This window comes from Mirounga angustirostris, unplaced genomic scaffold (assembly GCF_029215605.1).
Source record: "Mirounga angustirostris isolate CCGP_5_RB_7025 unplaced genomic scaffold, mMirAng1.0.hap1 SCAF_4, whole genome shotgun sequence".
Lineage (NCBI taxonomy): Eukaryota > Metazoa > Chordata > Mammalia > Carnivora > Phocidae > Mirounga > Mirounga angustirostris.
The window spans coordinates 171,902,852-171,924,404 of record NW_026991712.1 but is presented as its reverse complement, the minus strand read 5'-3'; the positions used below and the strand labels follow the sequence as shown (position 1 = coordinate 171,924,404).

Genomic DNA, 21,553 nt, shown 5'->3' with positions numbered 1-21,553 from the left:
GGGAGGTGGCCGCTGCGGAAAAGGGCTGAGTCCAGTCGGCTGCAGCGGGGGGACAGAGCGGGAGGCGCCTCCTCTCCTCCCCAGGCCAGCCGAAGGCATGAGGTCACCGGGCAGGGCGCCAGCAGCAGCTGCGAGGCCGCGCCCGCGCCGCCGCGGGAGGCGGTGTCAGGCTCCGGCCCCCGGGGGAATTTCCCTCCCGCCCCCTCGGGAGGCGTGGCTCGGAGTCCCGCCCACCTACTGCCCGAGCCTGAGCTTCTCCACCGCCCCCGCCCGAAGCCACACCCCCCGAGCTTCGTCCTCCCCGTTTCCTCCAGGGTCCCGAGACGCCGGGCCTTGGCCGCGCCCCCGACGACGCCCCGCCCCCGGGCCCCGCCCCGCGGCTTGAAGTGGCTCGGGCTGGGGCCGCCTCCGAGTCGCGCGCGGGGCGTGGGGCAGTGCTGGGCGGGCGAGGCTGCGGCGAGCTCGACGCCGGGACCGTCCAGGGAGGCGCAGCGCAGCGCGGCGGGAACCCTCAGCCGGAGCAGCCCCGGAGCAGGAGCAGCCGCCGCCGCCGCCGCCGTCCACGGAGCGCAGCCGAACCGGCCATGGCGTTGTCGATGCCGCTGAATGGGCTGAAGGAGGAGGACAAAGAGCCTGTCATCGAGCTCTTCGTCAAGGTGAGCGCTCGCCCCCGTCCCGCCGCGCTGAGCCCCCGGCGTCCGCCCGGCCGGCCGTGGGGGGGCGGCGCTCCTCGGCCCCGGCGCCCCCGCTGCGCCCTCGCGCGGCGCCCGCCCCGCCCCCCCCGGCCCAGAGACGCTGCTCCCGCGCCCCCGGCCCATTGTCTCGGGCGCACCCGCGCCTTCCCGCCGCCCAGGCCGGTTGAGGGAGCCGGGGCGGGACCGGGACCCCCGGCAGCCGGCACGCGGAGCGGCGGTCACCGCCTCCAGCTGCGCGGGCTCCGGCGGCCGCCAGACCGTCGTCCCGCGTCGGGGTGGGACGCGCCGCTGCCCGCAGGACCCGGGCGGGGGTGGGCCCCGTCACCCCCGGCCCCGCGCCCGCCCGACCCCACCCTCACCTCCGAGTCTCCCCGGCCGGGACCGAAACCTCTCAGTCGGGAGATGATGAACCCAACTTCTTGGAACGCTTTGTCAACGAGCATTTCGCTGCCCGCTGGCATGAAACTCTAACTTTAATTTTCGATGCGATCTTAATTTTTTTTTTTTTTTTTTTGAAAAGCAGACATTCCAGGGCTTCCGGGAAAGACCGAGATTCCCAACTTGGGTTTTCCTGTCTTAGGTAGTTTACCACCATCTGGGTTTCTTGTTTCTCAAACTCGGAGTGGTTTGTATGATGCAACATTTTGGCTGCTCCCTTCGGTGTTGCTGCCTCGGGAAAGATTGTGTGCCCTTTTGTTTTGAAAGAAAAACTGATGAGGGAAAGAATTCATAACTTGCTTGGGCTTTAAAGGGTTGATTTTCCCCTTTGGTCTCTTTCCTGGAACTATCTTACTTGCTTACAGATTATACCCCTATCTCTTTCCTATTTTAATATTTTTCTTTTTAGCAAAGGAGAGAGAAGTTATGAACATCTGGCTCCAGCTGCCTCCCTCAAAACCTCAAAATCCTTGAGATGCTCATAGTCACTTACACAGGCTTATTCAGGGCTCTGAATTGGAAAGTTAACAGGAATCTAGAACAATTTTGTTCTTTTTTCCCTGAGTTTTTATTTTAAAGAAGGGAAGATATTGAAGGGTGTGTTTGAGAGATGGGAGAGAAGACATGATCAGAACAATGTTCGTTTTAGGACTTTCTTTCAGTTATCGGTGTTAGAAATATTTTGGTGTTAGAAACATTTTGGTTCGGGGAACCGGAACAGCAGACAGGTCTAGAACCCCCAGAATATTTTCAAAGATTCTGTTTGGGTGACAGATACAGTACTGGGAAGTGCAGAGGATGTAGGAAGGAGCCTGAAATAAGAGAAAGTAAGATGGGTGGAAGGCAGAAGGATGGGTCACAGATCAGTGTTCAAAAAATTTTATTGAATTAGGAATAGGAAGGAATTTCCATACACTCAAAAACAGTATATCTACTGAAGTTCTAAAAAAAAAAAAAAAAAAACAATACTTAATGGTGAAACTTTAGAAGTAGCATTAAATTTAGAATCAGATAAGGATACTATCAGTAATGGTTTCTTTTCAGCCTTGTGCTGGAGGTCCTAGCCAATACAACAAGACAAGAAAAAGAAATCAAGTGTATGAGTTAGAGAGGAAGAGATCAATGCCTAATGCTCTGCCTACTATTAATTTAACCCTTCAATTAGAAGGAGAGGGGCATGGTGCATTGTTTCTCAACCCTGAGTGATTGTATACTGCTTCCCAGTTTTCCATATTTGTGTTGGATGTGTATTATTATTTACTAAATACATCTTGTAGTAATATCTGAAACTGATTAGGTGTGGTGATTATATTTCTCCTGTGCCTAACTATTAAAGTAAAAAATGTTGTGATCCACCTAAAAGCATCCTGCTTACCACTAATTGTAAGTCTTTCTCACGGGGCTTGGTGGCGGAGACCCAGGGTTCAAGTCTCAGTTCTGTATTCAATGGGCAAGTTGTTTTCCTTTTCTGAGACTTATTTTCTTCATTTATGAAATAAGAGGTGAAATGTTTTCTGCTGCCTTGTGATCCTGCTTAGGTAAAACATTGTATTGATATAAACCAGGAGAGTTGTTTCAAAGGAGAAAAAAAAAAGGGCCAGGTAAATTGTGGTAAAGAGTATTCTTTTTTTTTTTTTTTTTTTTTTTTGTTAAAGAGTATTCTGGATTTCTTCTCAAAACCTATTTATGGGAAATGCAAATGGGGGAAGATACCCTGGTAAATATAGTTATTTTGAAAGCAGTGAGGGGGCAGAGGCCATGGTTGTTCAGCATGGTATGTTAAACAGTGTTAATTATTCTGCCAAGAGGTATCTGAGTGTGTAGCCAGAAACTATTATACACACTTAAAGCATATGAGTGAAAAGGATACTGAGCTTCCCTGTTTAGGTAGCTTTAAATTTAAGAGAAATAGACCAGGACCTTACTAAGTAGTGTGACTGGACTCACAGCTACGTTGCCCTCCTGGTGAGTGTTATTTTTGGAGTTCTCTGCCCCTGAGTCCAGCGGCTCCCCATCACCTGGATAAGTGCAGTTCTCCATTTGTGTTTGTTTACCCCAATACCCAGAGGGTAGGGCACCCTCCCAATAGTAAAAGAAGCTTACAAAGGCAGTCATCCTCAACAGTGGGAATGCCTTCTTCCCCCACCAAGAGGGGCCTGGTAGGTGTATATATTTTGATATACCAGCTCTAGTTGGGAACCACTAACCAATAGGGTGAAATTCCGATCCTTTAGCAAGGGCATAAGCTTCTTTATAATTTTAATTTATAATTAAAATTTGTGGTCCACTTTGTTCACTTACTAGTTGTGTGTCCCAGGACACAATACTTAAACCTCTCCGTATCTCATCTGTACGGTTAGGATATTAATAGACCAAGCTCAAAGGAATAAATTAGTTGGTATATGGAGCATGTCATAAGATAAGAACAGCTTCTGATACGCAGAAAATAGATACTAAGTGTGTGTCATTTTGTATGTACATATTTATATGCATATCTCCCCTTCTAGATAGACAGTTCCATGAAGGTAAAGTCTGTATATTCTTCTAAGTGCCTGGAAAATAAGAGGGTACCAAATGTTTAAAATGAGATTTGTTTCCTTTTTTCTTAGCACTTTGCTGTTTATATGTATGTGTGACATGCTTTGGAATTGGGAACTACTTACTTAGGTCCTCATAGTCTGAGTCTCAAACCTTGGTCCTTTGCTTCTAAAAAACCCTGTGCGGTTTTATCTACCTACTTTACCCTCCCTCCAGTTTGTAGTACTTCTAGTCTTTTCTTGTACCTTCCATATTTTCCATCAATATTTCTTCTTGGCCGTGTTTAGAATTTGGGAACCAAGATTTCTGTACTAAGTAAAAATGACTGAACCACACAATGAGAGAAACTGAAAATGACTGTCGTTTTTTTCTCTGGCTTGTATAAACCCAGCTCTTGTTGACACTGCTGACTCCCCAGCCCTTACCAGTAGCTTTGGTATGATGCGATGGTATTTCTGATCTTAGCGTAGAAGGAATCCCTTTGTAGAGTTTAGTTTTATGGGCTGGAATTTATTTATTTATTTAACGATTTATTTATTTGAGAGAGAGACAGGGAGAGGGACGGGGGAGAGGGGAAAAAAGAGAAGCTGACTGCCTGCTGAGAGCAGAGCCCTACTTGGGACTCCATCCCATGACCCTAAGGTCACCACCCCAGCCAGAACCAAAGAGTGGGGATGCTCAACTGACGGAGCCACCCAGGCGCCCCTTATGGGCTGGAATTTAAACTTGGTGGTGCATGATTTTGAACCAGGACGATCCCTGTTGGCAGTGGTCACTAAACTGCTGGGATTGGGGTGGTGGTTGTAAAAAATTAGTCTGGTGCAGGGTGGCATAACACACAAGAATAACTGTTTCTTTTGAGATACTTGGCAGGATTTCCAGTGTGCACGGACCCTGGAGCCAGACTGCTTGGCTTGACTCTGGCTTCACGTAGTGTGTCAGGCAAGTTTCTTAAGCTCTTAGCACCTCAATTTCCTGACCTCTAATATCAGGATAATAATAATAACAACAATTTTATAGGGTTGCTGAGGGGATTAGCTGCTAATCTGTATGTATTAATTAGGGTAGTCTGAGGTGCTTTAATAAATAATTCACCCCAAACAATGATTCAAACAAGATGGAAGTTTATTTCCTTTCTCATTTAGCAGTCCAGGGAGCGTGTTTTGGACATTGGGGTGGCATTCTTTCTTAGTCATACAGGGACCAAAGCGTTAACAACTTGTTTTTCCAGCAGTCTCCAGAGCATTGAACTCCCCTAAGCTGTCAAAGCTGGTGGCTGGGAAGTCGTTTATAGCCAGTGGGAGGTGGAGTATATGTAGGAAGCACATGTCTCTTAAGGGCCCTAACCCAGAAGTTCTGCCTGTCCCTTCCTTTCTCATTCGACTGGGAAGAACTTGATCACATGGCTTCTTCTAATTGCAAGGAAGGCTGGGAAATGTGATCTAGCCATACACCATTCTATAGAAAGCATTGGGAATAGGGCTTGGCACACAGTAAAGACTTATTTTTTTGTTGATGACACTATATTATTCTTTTTTTTTAAATGACAGTATATATATATTTTTAAGATTTTATTTATTTATTTGATAGAGACACAGCGAGAGGGGAGTGGGAGAGGGAGAAGCAGGCTTCCCGCGGAGCAGGGAGCCCGATGCAGAACTTGATCCCAGGACCCTGGGATCATGACCTGAGCCGAAGGCAGACTCTTTTTTTTAAGATTTTATTTATTTATTTGACAGAGAGAGAGACAGCAAGAGCAGGAACACAAACAGGGGGAGTGGGAGAGGGAGAAGCAGGCTTCCTGCCGAGCAGGGAGCCCGATGTGGGACTCGATCCCAGGACCTGGGATCATGACCTGAGCCGAAGGCAGACGCTTAACGACCGAGCCACCCAGGCGCCCAGCAGACTCTTAATGACTGGGCCACCCAGGTGCCCCAACAGTATATTATTCTTTTTTTTTTTTTTTTAAGATTTTATTTATTTATCTGACAGCGAGAGAGCACAAGTAGGCAGAGTGGTAGACAGAGGGAGAAGGAGAAGCAGACTCCCTGCTAAGCAGGGAGCCCGATGCGGGGCTCGATCCCAGGACTCCAGGATCATGACCTGAGCTGAAGGCAGATGCTTAACGACTGAGCCACCCAGGTGCCCCCAGTATATTATTCTTAAATGTAGGCTTCATTAATAGGATTCAGGGGATTCTGTAAATCCTTGAAATTACATAAAAAATCCTATGTGAGTCTTTTTTTTTTCTGGGGATTCCTGACACAGGTTTAAGAACCATTGCTCTTAAAAAAGTAAATGGTGGAGTTCTGATTGTCAAGCATAATTCATATAAGCAAGGTGTAAAAGAAGGGTTTGGGCTAGATCATCATTAAGGTCACTTCCATCTGATTATCTGTGACTTAAAGCATTTATTGGAATGAATTAAGTGCCCAATACTGAACTAGGTACCATGGGAGTTATAAGAAATTGTTAAACATTTCCTATACTGAGGTTTATAAATTTTATTGGAAAGAAAACAACAACACAAGATGGTACATGCTTAAGGAGTCAAGTGTAATTCATATTAAGCTAAGAGATGGGGGAAAGATGGAAGTAGATTTGGATTTGACCTTAAAAAAGTGGGTAGAATAGGTGGATTGGGAATAGCCAAGAATGGGAGTGTTAGGTTTTTGTTTTTTTGTTTTTTTTAATATTTTATTTATTTGACAGAGAGGGAGGGAGAGAGGGGAATGTTAGTTTTGACATTATTTGTAAACTCATTATTCGGGAAATAGTAGATAGATTGATACTTTTGAAAGAAGGAGCCAGGAATGATTCAAATCCATAGTGCCAAGGAGACAAGTTATTTAAAAGTTGAGGTTGAGACTTTTCAAACCTTACTTAGGTTTTTGCTCAGACATACAATTTTCCCAGGCTCGTTTGTTCTCCTAACACTTCCCTATGTTTTGGATTGCTATCTACTCAACAGCTTCTCCGTGGCATTTGGGAGGGTGCAGTTGTATCACAGAGAAGGGCAAACTGTCAACTATTTTGCCAGTATAAAGTGAGTTGTGTATATTTTGTATCAAGGGCAGCTTTCAACCTCCTTTTTTAACACAAATGAAATACATTTTCTATAGGGAGTGATGCTGGGAACTTTGTTCTTAAAATTGAACAAAACGAATTCAACATTAAGACAGTGTTACCTTGGCTTTAATTGGTTTGACATTCCTTTGAGGTTTCCAGAAAGGAAAATTCAGGAGATAAAAATGAATGTAAAATGTGATGTTAGTGGGAACTCTATTCTTTCTACATGTCTCACCTATTCCTGAGGTCCTACTAGTGCTACTCTTTGTAAGGGCCAAGGTCACGATTTTGGTTAACTGTAAAATTCTGAGAGAAAGGGACCCCAGGTGGGGGCTGCTGAGGTAGGGGACTGAATCAATGAGAAGCCTAACACAATATGAATAATGATAGGAAAGAGGCAGTGGGGAGGACCTGGCTGTCCCTGAAAATTACAGTTGGTTTGAAAGGATGCTCACAGAGATGCTGAGAAGCCAGTAAAAGGATGATGAGCAAGACTTTCCCACTTCCTGTTTCATTAGTACTGTGGATCCTCAGTGTCAGGTGTCTCCTGGATAGGGAATTAGTGAGTCCATAAAAGGGAAATGTGTTAGGCCGGCTGGGAAGTGTGATTAAAGCATTAATTAAGATTTAGATCAAGTAGGGGTAAGTTAAGATGAGTTTACCCATTTTAGAGACTCTTGTAGAGAATGGAAAGGCAGTTTCTGAAGGAAGATTACATCATTACAAACCTTCCAAGTATGAATTAACAGGAATCTAAATTTAATTCAGGGTATCAGTTTGTGAGTTCTCTTGGAACTTTTAATCCTGTTGTCTTTTTTTGGACTTGGCTTTTATCCCTCAGTGCTCAGTACTTAGTATTGGTTTAAGGAATATCAATTAGCCTTGTTTGGTTTCTGTTTTTTCTTCCCATTTATTTATTTATTTACTTTATTATTTTATTTTATTTTTTTTAAAGATTTTATTTATTTGACAGAGAGAGTACAAGCAGGGGGAGTGGCAGGCAGAGGGAGAGGGAGAAGCAGGCTCCTGACCCTGGGATCATGACCTGAGCCAAAGGCGGACGCTTAACTGTCTGAGCCACCCAGGCGCCCCTCCCCTTTATTTAAAACCAGAAGACTGTATTAATCTAAATTTATGAAAGTAACAACTTAATGTAGATAAGTAAGACTGTATGTGAAAGTCTACTGATACATGTATATGATATTTATGTGGTATTTAAAGTATGTGAGATCCAAGTCTACAGGTAGACTAAGAGTATCTTAAATTTTAATGGTTAATGGTTACTTTGAAGAAGTAACAATATTAGAACCAGGGCCAGATACTGACCTGAATTTATCGTGCATATATTTTGTTTCATAGATTTTTGTTTTGCCTTTTTTTTTTTAAGAGGCATGTTTTTTTGTTTGTTTTTTTAAGATTTCACTTTTTTTTTTTTTTAAGAGGGAGGGAGAGAGAGCAGGGTAGGGGCAGAAGGAGAGGAGAGAGAGAATCTTAAACAGGCTGGGCTCGATCTCACAACCCTGGAATCATGACCTGAGCCAAAATCAAGAGTCAGCTGCCTAACCAACTGAGCCACCCAGGCACCCTTAAAGGTTTCACTTTTTAAAGTAATCTCTACATCCAATGTGGGGCTTGAACCCAGAACCCTGAGATCAAGAGTCACATGCTCCACCGACTGAGCCAGCCAAGAAGCCAGGCAAAAGGAAGCCCCTTCTTTTCTTTTCTTTTCTTTCTTTTTGCTTTTCTTGAAGCTGAAATACAATGTGGCTCTAAGTAAGGAACATACCCCCCTTTTTCTTTTTGTGATAAAATTATTCCAACTTTACATGTGCAGTAACTCATCCTTATGAAAAGGATTTAGTTTTCATTATAGTAGCGTTGGAAACATGTCAATTGTCTGTAATAATTTAAGTATTGGATTTTACCACCACACCGCATAGCTAATTATTTGTATCTGTGAGAGAAGAAAGAGAATCTGAGCAAACACTGGAGACTAGAAAAGCTGAAGTAATTAAGAACTTTTAAGGATATGTGAGTTCTTCGCTTGTTTTGCTCTGCTAACAGCTAGTTCCTTTATTTTGGAGGTGGAGGTGGTGAGGGAAAGTTCATTGAAAACTGAAGACAAACTGAAGTGGGCTGTTGCGCTGCTAAGAAAGCTGCCAGAACTGTAGCCATGACAGCCGCTGGACTAACAGGCTAATGGGAGAAAAAGAAGGTTCAGACTTAGGAAATGAAATTTTGGCCTTGAACATACAAATGTCCGAGATGGAATTGAAAAATTTTCAAAGAAATAAACTTAGGAAGGGTGTGCAGTTTTCTATTACTTGATGTTCTCATTTACAGCATATTTTAGTTAACACAGAGATCCAGAGTTTTGGCTTAGAAATGTTGAAGGCTTGTTGATTCTTCACTGAATGGTGTAAAAACTGTTGCTAGCTATTGGTAACACAAACTTTATTTACATTTTGTAATTGTCCGCAGGACCCTTGGTTACAAATATTTGGTTTTTTAGTCACTTAGCATAAGTAGTATCTAACTTTGGTCTACTTTTATTTAAATATTGGCCCCAAATTTGGAAAGTAATGTCATTTCCTTTCTGCTTCCTAGTATATTCATTTTATATGTAATGGGCTTTTTAAAAAATATGTGTTTTTTTCCCCCAATTATAACAAAGCATATGCATTCATTGTAGACAACCTAGAAAACATACATAAAATTACTTATCACTCCTCCTTTGGAAATGGCTGCTGTTTCTATTTTGTTGTATGTCATAGTCTTTTCTATAAACTTGCATGAATTATTGATGAGAGTATAATATTTTAATGTTCTTCATGACAGCAAAATACTTGGAATGAAAAATGAAGCCCAGTCTAGTATGTAACATGTATTGAGTTGTGAGTTGGTTTAAAGGAAATATACTTTATTTCATTTTTTTCAGAGAAACTCAGATTGTATCTGGATTTATCTTCCTAATGGCACTAAAAGAGCATTTACTCTGTTTGATCTTTGCTGGAAGAAAGCAGGCTTTTTTTTGTTGTTGTGAAATTTGCCAACACCTAGAATTGCTCACAGAATAGATACTGATTAAATGGTTTGAGGTAGGCTGTTCCTTTACGCTCTTGAGGAGAAATCTGTTCTGAAAATCCAAATGATTTTTTAGTATTAATTTTCTCCTTCAATCTTATAGTAGGTTAGAGGATATATGATACAATCTTTGTCTAGAAATGGTCTAGCACAGTTTAGGGATATTAATAGAAGCAAATGTTAATTGAATACATTCTATGCAGTAAGTGCTGGAGAGATAAAGAAATAAGAGCAAGTCTCTAGTCTTGGAGGAGCTCACTGTATAGCCTAATGAACAATCAGCAGGTGAGTAAATGAGCCATGGTTGATGGCTTTTTCCTGTATAGTATAGTAACTTTTTGTCTTGTGCTTTTTAAAATCCAGTTAAGGGGCACTTGGGTGGCTCAGTCGGTTGAGCGTCTGACTCTTGATTTCAGCTCAGGTCATGATCTGAGAGGGTGGTGAGATTGAGCCCTGAGTCTCTGTGTAGGGCATGGAGCCTACCTAAGATTCTCTCTCTCCCTCTCCCTCTGCCCCGCAGCTAAAAAAAAATTCCAGTTGAATTAAGACCTTAAGAAATGACTTATGTGACAACCTAAATGAACTAATTGACTTAGAGATGAGTGAAATGTTTATGTTGTATGCTGACAGATGAAGGGTAGTTAGTATTATGGAGTCTAAGTATGGTGTATATTATCAGTTGTTTAAAAAAACTTGTATCTTTTCCCTCAATAATTTAGTTATTGTTAATATTCTATAATTTTAATCTGTCTAAAATTGATACTTCTTGCCTCAAATGTTAAATGGATCCTACTTTCTCTAGTTTATTGACTTAGATTCAACAACTTGATCTGGCAGTCAGAATCTTTCAGATCATGACCCAGCTATGTTCCCAGGCTTATCTCCCACAGCAGCTGCACATTCTAGCTAGACTCATCCTGAACATGCCCTGTACTTCTCTGCCTTCATGTAAGATTTTTCCTGGTGTTTCCTTCATTTGAAATATCTTTGACTGCTCCGGCCCCTCTCCCACCTCCAATTTCTGCCTACCAGAATAATTATTCTTTTTTCTTTCAGTCATTGAACAAATATTGAGGTAGTGTTGTGGTAGCTTGGCTACAGTGAGGAACAGCATGGAGTTCATATTCAGGTGGCGGAGGCAAACAAAGTGTATGTCTGCTAGTGATAAGGGCTATGAAGAAAACTGAAGTGTAGGGTAAGGAGTATGGGGAATGGTAGGAGGTGCTGTTTTTGATTTAACAGGACATTTGGATAACCTTGCAGAGAACAGCATATCAGGAGGCATGGTCAGAAGCAGAGGGACCAATTAGGTGTCTATTTAGTAATTCAGGCAAGAGATTGTGGCTTGGGCTAAGGTGTGAAGTAGTCTGATTCTAGATATATTTCTAAGATGGAGATAACAGGATTTCCTGATGTGGAATATGAGAGAAAGAGGAGTCAAAGATAATTCTGAGGTTTTCGTTCTGAAGAAATTATAGAATGGTGAAGTTGCTATTAATTGAGATGGGGAAGGCTGTGGAGAGCTAGTTCTGACGGGGAGGAGACCAGGAGTTGATGTTACATTGAGTATGTTAAGACCTTATGTAATCTCTTGTCTAGTGGGAAAGGCTTATGTTAAAGAAATACACAAATAAAGACAGTATATAATTACATTACAGACAAGAACAGGGCATCTTGAGAAGGAATGACAGGAAATCCGATTAAATAGAAGCTGAGTGAGGCGTTCTCTGAGAAATGACATTTGGATGAATGGTGATTAAGAGAAGAATGAGGAGAAGAGGATTCCAGGCTGGAGGAATTGATATATGTAAAGGCTGGAAATATTCAACAAATACTTTTGTTTGAGGGTATGCCTGGAATGGAGAGAACAAAATTGAGGTCCAGAGTGAGATATAGATGGGCCACATCATGGAGGTCTTTGTAAGTCATGTGAATTTTATCCTTAGTAAAAAGAGCAGTTCTCAAAATGGTTTAAGCAAGGGAGTGCCATGGTTTGATGTGCACTTTAAGATGAGTGGTCTAGCCACTCTCTGGAAAAGGAACTGGAGAGGAGACGCAAGAGTGGAAACAAGGCAAACTATATGGAGGCCATTGTAGTTGAGAAAGAGATGATGGTGGTTTGGATTAGGGTGGTGATGGGGAGAAGAGAATGAATTTGAGATAAATTTTGAAGGTGGAGTCAATAGGAAGATATTGAAGGAGATGGGAGTTTCTAATCAGATTCACTGGTTGGTAGCAGTGCCTTTTATTGAGATGGAGGAGGAGCAGACAGTGTTCAGGTTTTGACTTGATGAATTTCAGATGACTGAGATGTCAAGTGGTGATGTCTAGTAGAAAGTTGGATATACAGATCTGATGTTCAGCCTTGATACATATGTATGATATTTATGTGGTATTTAAAGTGTGTGAGATCATGCAGTGGATGAATGAAGAGTAGCAGGGAAAATGCCCAGGACCAAGTTCTGAGGAACTCTCAACACTTAGGGGTGCAACGTTAGAGGAGAAACTGGAGAAGGAGAGCGGGGAGCTGCAATAGGGCAGCGTGGGAAAGAGGAGGACTATAGGAGTGAAGTACCAAAGAAGCCAGGAGAGGCTTTTAAGAAGGGAGTGACCATTTGTGTCAAGTAAGATGAGTGTCTATTTGATTTATCGGCCTGGAAGTCATTGGTACCACTGTAGCACCCTTGGTGGAATCCTGGTGGGGACGCCAGAGTGGCGTAGGTGCAGGAGTGAGTAGAAGCAAGAGTAGGGGCAACGTGTAAAGCCAACTCTAATGAGAAACTTGGCGATGTAGAAGGGACAGGTTGGTAGCCAGAAGGGGAAACATTTTAAGGGGAGGCATTTTTAAAAATTATGAGCTGAAAGAGCTACAATGTTGGAAGGAACACTACACCATCATGTTAGAGGGGAAAATATTTCCCATGGGAGTCATCATAATTCACTGACTGGGATGCCTTTTTCACTGCGAGGAAGGTCTGTTTTGTGTATATTTAGAGTAGATGTGCTTATTACCACTGACTGATTTTTTGGTTGCATTTCCCAAATGCATGAGATAGAATGAATATATAGAAGAGTATTTCATACTTAATTGAAATAATATAAACATTTATGGGGTGCTTTCTATGTGCCAGGCCCTGTGTTAACTGCATTACGTGTCTTAACTCAGTAAAATGTATGCTGAGGGAATATACAGAAGCTTTTTTCTCCCTTGCACAGGGTTGATTCCAGAGAAAGCTGGTGGGAAAAGAAGAGAGAAGATGTCATATGCTTGGGGAAAAGCAAATGCTTATTAAATTTACAGAAATCTTTGTACAAGAAGCCAGAGAAATAGAATATGATGCAGATCGCTGGGCTCAGTTCATATTGATTTAGTGCCTCAAGACGGTAATTTTAGATTGAAATGAAGATTTACTTTTTTTTCTTGCACAATAGAAAAGAGCAAAGGGAAAGTCCACGATTGTGTCCTGTCCCTGAGTGTGTGGCTTGACAGCCAGTGGGATGAAGAGTTGCAGTCACTGTCTTGATGACTCAGCAGAGACTCCTGTGCTAGATCATAGTGCTACCTTGGTATTGCTCGGAAAGGTTCTTTCTATCCTTGGTAGTATTTGGGATTTGAGATCCCAAGTCAGAGCCAGAGGATGATTGTTGACTTCAAGTATCATTTGTATTCCCTCTGTAGGCACTAAATAGTCTATTTCAGAGTTGAGGATGGTTAGAATTAATATTTATTTATTTATTTATTTATTTATTTATTTATTTATTTATGAGAGAGAGAGAGAGAATGAGATAGAGATCTTGAGGGTCAGAGGGAGAAGCAGACTCCCCGCCGAGCAGGGAGCCCGATGCGGGACTCGATCCCGGGACTCCAGGATCATGACCTGAGCCGAAGGCAGTCGCTTAACTGACTGAGCCACCCAGGCGCCCAAGAATTAATATTTCAAGTTGGCAATTGAGTTGTCATTTGGAAGACTGGATCTTTGTGTTACGTTGTTGTCATGCTGTAGTGGTTAAGAGCGTGGCCTCTGGAGCCATATAGACTGTTTCAGTACTGGTACTACCTTTTGCTAGCTGCCTTAGGGTCTTCACTAGGGTAATGGTATCTACTTCTTGGGCTTTTGTAAAGATTAAAAGAGCTAATACAAGAAAAGAAACTTAAGGTCTAGCATATAGTAAGCATTGTTTGCTTGTTATTATTCCATGGGCCTCTGGAATGCTGAGTTAAGACTGTATCAGCTCATGGTTAGCTTATTTTATTTTATTTTTATTTTTAAAAGATTTAATTAATTTATTTATTTGAGAGAGAGAGCAACAGAGATAGAGAGCATGAGCTGGGAGGAGAGGGAGAAGTAGGCTCCGCACTCAGCAGGGAGCCTGATGCAGGACTCGATCCCGGGACCCTGGGATCATGACCTGAGCGAAGGCAGATGCCTAACCGAATGAGCCACCCAGGCGCCTCTCATGGTTAGGTTATATGTTCAATATGTGGGGTTTCAATCTCCAGGATGTTACTAAGAGAAGCATCTGCCAGGCTGCCACTACAAATAAATAGGTGGGGGAACTTACCCTTCTTTATCAGAAGAGCATGTTTAGTGTAAAAAAAAAATCCAAGATTAGACTCCAATTTAATCCTGAATTAAGTGAACCATGATTGTGTTGACACTTTCTAGATAACTAAAGGACATTCAGATTGGACTCTGCCATCTTAAACTCTGCCTGAGCAGCTCTTTCTGGACTAGTAGCTCAAGCTTAAGAGTCTGTTATTAGTAAGAGTGGTTTTCTTTTTTCTTCCTTTCTTTCTTTTTTAGAGCATGAAGAAGTAAAGAGGAGTAATCTGTGGCTTATAGGATCTAGTGGTTCTGTGGAAGTACTTATTGAATTATGGATTTGGCATAATAGCTTCTTGTGCTACTACATGTTACTATTCCTTGATTTTTGTGGTATTATAAAGTTGAGCTGATCATATATTAACTGACATTTATGTAAATGCTTTCTTTACGGGAAATACAGACATGTTTAGGAGAGATCAGGATCTTTCTACTTAATTTGTAGCAGAAGAAATTGAGATAGTGTAGATTGACAGGTGTTATGCTTAGTAATTTTTAAGGGATTAGAGTAGAGAGTTGAATCTCCTAATTCTTACTTTATTTCTAGACCCTGAGATTGTTGTTGTTTTAACTTTTTACTTTATACCACAATGGGATGATAATCAAACTTTAAAACTTTAGCATGGCTGTAATTGATAAGTGATGTAGGGATCTTAAACTGATTTTAAAACACTTCATTTTATGATAATGTTTTAAGCTTCTTTTTTTTCTAAAAGATTTTATTTATTTATTTGACAGAGAAATAGCGAAAGCAGGAACACAAGCAGGGGGAGTGGGAGAGGGAGAAGCAGGCTTCCCGTGGAGCAGGCATTGGGCTCAATCCAAGGACCCCGGGATCATGACCTGAGCTGAAGGCAGATGCTTAACAATTGAGCCACCCAGGCGCCCCGTGTTTTAAGCTTCTTGAAACTACTTAATTTATTCCTGTATAAAATAGAGTACACTGATACATGAAAATAAAGAGTAAGTTTTTGTTTTTCTGTTAAAGTCAGAATAAGAGTTTTGTTTTTCTGTTAAAGTCAGAATAAGAGTTATAAAATAACAGCATTGCAAGCTTATTCTCTCTGGTCCAGGCACAGTGTGCCAAGCCCTTTACATGTTAGCTAATTTAATCCTCCTATAAACTCTGAAATAGGTACTATGGATACTATTTTACATGTGAGGCTTAGAGAGGTCATTGCGTGTGGTCTGGTCGTGGGGCTGGTAAGTAGCAGAACTGGGATTTGTACCAAGGTCTTTGTTATCCAGAGCCTAACTCTTAACCACTAAGAGCTTTTTTATTTGTTTATATCCTTTCTTTTATTTGAAGCTCGAATGTTTATCTAATTGTTTTCACTCTTTGCTGTATTCAGTCGCCCTGAAAAATAAAAAATAAGAAACTCTGAGAATGTTTAAGGGTATTCCTAAAACGTACTAACAATCGGCGACTCCAAATGGTTCGTTAAATGAGTTTGGTTGCTTTCAGTTCTCTTAGTTAGATTTGAAAGGAAACTGTAAAATTTCCATGACCTCACCTCTGTGCATTTTTGGGGCCTGGTTAATTAGTATTTTGTAAAGTTCTTTAAAGGGTTTATTTATAAACTTGTTAAGGAACTTGACTGGAACATCACATATTTGATTTTAGGATTGTTTTACAGTTTATAAGTGTCAAAGCAGTCCAAGTTTAACAGAAATAACATACCAAATTGTTAATATTTTTCTTTGTGTTCTTTTTTTTTTTCTTAACCTCTCCCTTTAGAGGAGCCTACACTAATCTTTGCATTGTTGATAGAAAAAAAAGCAAGGAAGTTTCTTTTTGTGGAGAGAGGAAATGGCTGTTAGTTTGGGACTTTATCCATATTAGGTATAAACTAAATATAGAAGTGTAATCCAGGAGTGAAGTCACATCTATAAAGTTTCTTAAGCAGAGCTAATGAGATCAGCCAGTGCTTTTGGATCTGAGGTTTTTTGTTTGTTTGTTTGATTTTTTTTTTTTTTTTTTTTTTTAACTTTTGGCTCACTTAAAAGGCTACCAAACTGTTTAGTCCTATGGTCTGTCTTCCTTTGTCCTTTAAAGAAAAACCATTTACAAGGAACCTTTTCTTTAAAACAAACATACACACACAAATTCTTTCTATATAAAGAATAGTTGCTTATCCCCCTTTGAGAGAGGTTGTAAATATGTTGGTTTCTTTAGTTTCTTGATCCTGTTGTCATTTTCCTATCCCCAGTTCTTCTCTTTTTTTTTTTAGGTGGTTTTATCCTTAAGTCTTTTTCACATGTATTTTTACTGTGAGACTAGACTCTTGCTGTCTTTTGGAAGATTGGTATTTTCTTGGTTTATTCAGTTTTTAACCATTAAGTCAGATCTCACTGTGAGATAATAAGACTCTTCTGATGGGTTGGTCATAGATATTGTAGAACAGAATGAAGGAATAAATCTGTTTCTGGCCAAAGCACATGTTGTTCTCAAATAAGGACTCTTAAAAGCCCCCAAAAACATTCTTACTGACAATAACTGTTTTCAGCTTTTGAGCTCCTTTTCAGAGCTCTTTGCAAGCATGCAGAGCATTCAGGCACTTAGGAATGTGCTATGTTTCTGAAGAGAAGAACCATATACCTTTATGGCATATTTTATTATAAATATTTTGGAGTACACCCAACTCTGTAAAAAGTTTATCTTAACATATAATTTCAAGGGTTTTAGTTCATGAAAACAAATGCCTTCCAAGGTTTTAGCACCTTCTCTGAATTTGTTGCTCCCTCAGCAGAGCGAATCCTTCCCACTCTGTCTGGAGCTTTGTGCATTTGCCTATTCTGCCATTCATCTGAATCATTTCTCATCCTCTCTTTGTTTCAGGCCCAAGTGTGAATTCCAGGAGATCAGGGATCAGGGACTATTTTCTTCATCTTTTATATTTTCACCCAACACAATCTAGTTATATAGTAGAAAGCTCATTAATTGAGTAAATGTCTTTTGGAGTTTTGGGGCAAATTGGTATGTGAAGTCTGGAGACAGATGCATGTAAGAGAGTTTTAAGTTCTGTTTTTGGTGTTGGGTTCTGTATTGCCTCGTAGTAAAATACCAGAGATAAAAATTGCATTCAGTTATTGAACTTGAGACATGTAATTTGGGTTTTATGTCTAGTGCTCACTAGATAGCCATTGATCTAAACATAATAACAGATGGGTTTAGAGGTCTAGAATCTTCAAATTACATAACTGGAAGACCAGGTTCAAATTGTTGTTCTCATCTGTAAAGTGGGTGTGTTTCTTAGAACTAATGTCCAATCTAGTCCAGATTTATTTTATGTACCAGAGTAGCCTTAGTTTTGGGTATTTAGGTCCAGACAGAAAATTGAGACTTGTAATTTCAAAGTCAGATCCAGATAATTAAATTCTCATAATTAGATGCAGTTTATTGGAAAACAAATACAAATGGAAGTAATAAAAATTCTCAGTGATAATGAGGGCAGTTTGTCAGAGAAATGAAGAATATTTCAAAAGTGAATTCTTTGACTAGAAATATATTTTATTTTCCAGACGAACTACGTGAAAGATAAAGATTTTGTTTGTTGTGTCTAAAATAAGACATACAGAATTATTTATTCTAGGTTAGAATTTACCTTTATCATATTTAAGGCACCTGTGCATTGAAATGGCAAGTAAGAATTTCAGTAATAAACATGCTATCTTGTACTGTTCAGATATTTGAAATTTATTTTAGACCACCTAAGAAGATAGACAAGAATTTTAATGTTAATTTTTCACAGCTGCAGTACATTGTCGAGTATATAATAAAAAAATATTTTGTAATATATTTTAATGAAAAATTTAAACATAGATAATCCAAAATAAAATACCAGAGAAAAATTCATTCTTTCATGTTTATTGACTGCTAATACTTTGTTAAAATTCTATAACATTTTTATGACTGCAGTTTTTTATTGTTCATTGTTATCATTAATCCACTGTTCTTAGTTATTTACAGGTCCAAAATTTACCTGTTAAACAGTACTGTAATGTGTGTCTTTATAGCTAATTTTCTGTGCATAACCATATGATGTAATTGTTTTTAAAGTTGCTCACATATCTTGTTTATCCTCTGAATTCTTTTATATATATATATATATTTTAAGATTTTATTTATTTATCAGAGAGAGAGAGAGACAGAGGCAGGCAGAGGGAGAAGCAGGCTCCTCGCTGAGCAAGGAGCCCGGTGTGGGACTCAGTCCCAGAACCCTGGGATCATGACCTGAGCCGAAGGCAGACGCTTAACCGACTGAGCCACTCAGGCGTCCCTATCCTCCGAATTCTTTATTTTTATTTTGTTTACCTAAAGTGTAATCTCTTAAAAAAGAACTTCCTGGAGAATTTAGATTTTTTTTTTTATAAAGGGAGAAATTGGATTTTTGATCCTATTGCTGAACTCTTAGTGGAATTTCTAGGTCTGGGAACTTGTTGATAAAGAGAAATACCTCTCATCCACTAAAATCAGGTAGCTGCTATAAACACAGATCGGGGAGGAAGTTTTCTTTCATCCCAGGTCTCTTTCTGAGTCTAGTTTATACTATAGCATGTATATTTTTAAACTACCCTTAGGGAAAGTGGCTGCTGGGTTTTGACTTGCATAAGAATTTCACCCCCCCCCCTTATTTGTCTTTGGCTGATAAAGGAAGACTCTGGAAGTTAGTGCATTTATCTTTGGTTAGAAGATGTTAAAAGAATGAGTCTTAGACATTGGAAAAGTTGGAAATACATTTTTTGTATGTGACCAAAGTGCAAATAACTAATTGTAAAGGACACATATTTCTTTTTTTTAGTAATATAATTAAGATAGATTTATTTATTTATTTATTTATTTATTTATTTATTTATTTATTTATTTATTTATTTATTTTAGAGAGAGAATGTGCTGGGGGGAGGGGAGAGGAGCAGACTCCCTGCTGAGTGCATGCTGATGTGGGTCTTGATCTCACAACCCTGAGATCATGACCTGAGCGGAAATCAAAAGTAATCAACTGAGCCACCCAGGTGCCCTGAGCATATATTTCTTTTATGTTCTTGGGCATAGTTATAATAACTGCTTGAAAGTCCTTACCTGCAAATTACAGAGTTTGGGTCAGCATAAGGTGTGTTTCCTTGATTATTTTTTATCTTGAGAATGGGTTTCCTCTTTCTTCCTGTGGGGAATACTTTTGGATTGTATTCTGGATATTGTGAATGACAAGTTGTAGAAACTTGGATTTTGTTATGTTCTTCTAAAGAATATTGATTTTGCTACCTTTTTTTTTTTTTTTTTAAGCAGGTAATTAAGTCAGCTGAACTCAAACTGCAAAACTCTTTCCTCTGTGGTGGTGGCAGCTCAGATTTCAGTTCTTTTAGCTGTCTTGCTTGGAGTCTGTACTGTGCATGTGTATGTCAGGGATCAGCTAGAGATTTGGGCAGAGTTTTATTCAGATTTTAGGGTTCCTGTCTTTGGCTCTCTTTTTTATGGTCTTCTACCTTATTTTCCAATGGCGATGGTTGCTCTGAATGCTGTTCTTCAAGCCAGCAGACCTGTGAATTTTCCATTGGCGTTTTAGCTGCCCTGCATGGCATGAGGTTAAAAGATAAAAATTGGGGAAACTTGTCCAGCGTATTTCCCTTTTTCCAAATGTCATTTCCCCTCCAACATCTGCCTGCTTTTGTTTACTCTTCAGTGCCGTCAAGTGGTTGTTTTGGTCTAGAAGTTATTCTTGTTATGGGGGGCAGAGGGTTGATCTGTGGCAACTTTTTGCCATACTAGAAGCCTCAAATTGTTCATTTATTTTTACTTTTTTAAAAAGGTTTTAAAGTAAGTTCTACACCCCATGTGGGGCCCAAACTCACAACCCTGAGATCAAGAGTCATATGCTCAACCAACTGAGCCAGCCAGGTGACCCTCAAATTGTTTTTTTTAAAGTTAACTTTATTATTTTAGAATGGTTTCAGATTTATAGGAAAATTGCAAAGATAGTACAGAGAGTTCTCAAACTGATTTTAAATGAAAAAAATTTTTAAAGATTTTATTTATTTGAGAGCTGCGTGCGTGTGAGCGAGCACATGAGTGGGGGAGGGGGAGGGGGAGAGGGACAAGCAGACTCCCTGCTGAGTCCCAATTCCGGGACCCCAAGATCATGATCTAAGCCAAAGTCAGATGCTTAACCAACTGATCCACCCAGGTGCCCCTGAATGAAAATATTTCTAAAATATATTAATGGTTCCTTGACTTCTTAAAATGCTGAATTTAACTGCCCATTAATGCCAGCATTCTGATGAATTCGGTAATATGGCAATGGCCTGGGGAACTGTTGAGGTATGGAAGACTATTTTTGCCCTTCTGCTAAGTGGCCTCAGCTGTTACACTTTTTGAATCTAGATCTCTTCTGTGTGTGTGCATGCATGGATGTGTGTGTGTGTGTTGTGTGTGTGTGTGTTTTATTTCTTCCTTTGCCAGCTTAGCTCTGTTGATGCAGCCCATTTCCTTTACTTTTCTGTTGTAATCTGTTGTAGTTTGGTAAGCCAAACTTGTTCAAGGTTGTTTGGAATAAGAATAAATCATTTCTGAGAGCTTGAATGTTGAGTTGATGAGTCCAGGTACACAACCTTTAGTACATGGTCTTGGTGGTCTTGGTGTTGGTTGTTCAGAGGCTTTTTCTGTAGACATGTGCTGACCAATATGATAGCCACTAGCCATAGGTGGCTGTTGAGTGCTCGAAATGTGTTTAGTTTGAATTGAGATGTACTATAAAATCTGTAGCAGATTTCAAAGATTTAGTACAAAGAATGTAGTTATTTTTCATGTCGATTACATGTTGAAGTCATGATATATTTAATTTCACCTGTTTCTTTTTTACTTTTTTTAAACTATGGCTACTAGAAAATTTGAAATAACATTTGTAGATTACATTATATTGATTGTAGTTCACGTAATTTATCTTACTTGGTAGTAATGTCCATATGAATGAGATGGTGGTTGTACCATAAAATCATGAGATTAAACAGGTAAGATTCTATTACCTCTTTCTCACCTTGGTGTAAGAAATTGTCCAAGTGCTTAATAGCATGGGCCTTAGACGTCAGACTTCAGTTCTGCTACTCCTCAGTTGTATGACCTAAGGCAAG

At 40.2% G+C, this 21,553-nt stretch overlaps 1 protein-coding gene across 1 annotated transcript in view; it reads left to right on the top strand.

The window, feature by feature from the left end:
* The first annotated feature begins 405 nt into the window (after positions 1–405).
* The window catches only part of CLIC4 (chloride intracellular channel 4), a 72,413-nt gene continuing 51,265 nt past the window's right edge, over positions 406–21,553 (top strand). Inside the window, exon 1 of the mRNA XM_045898417.3 lies at positions 406–656. Coding sequence (XP_045754373.1) covers positions 585–656 — 72 coding nt within the window. The 5' untranslated portion in view covers positions 406–584. The remainder of the gene's footprint in view (positions 657–21,553) is intronic.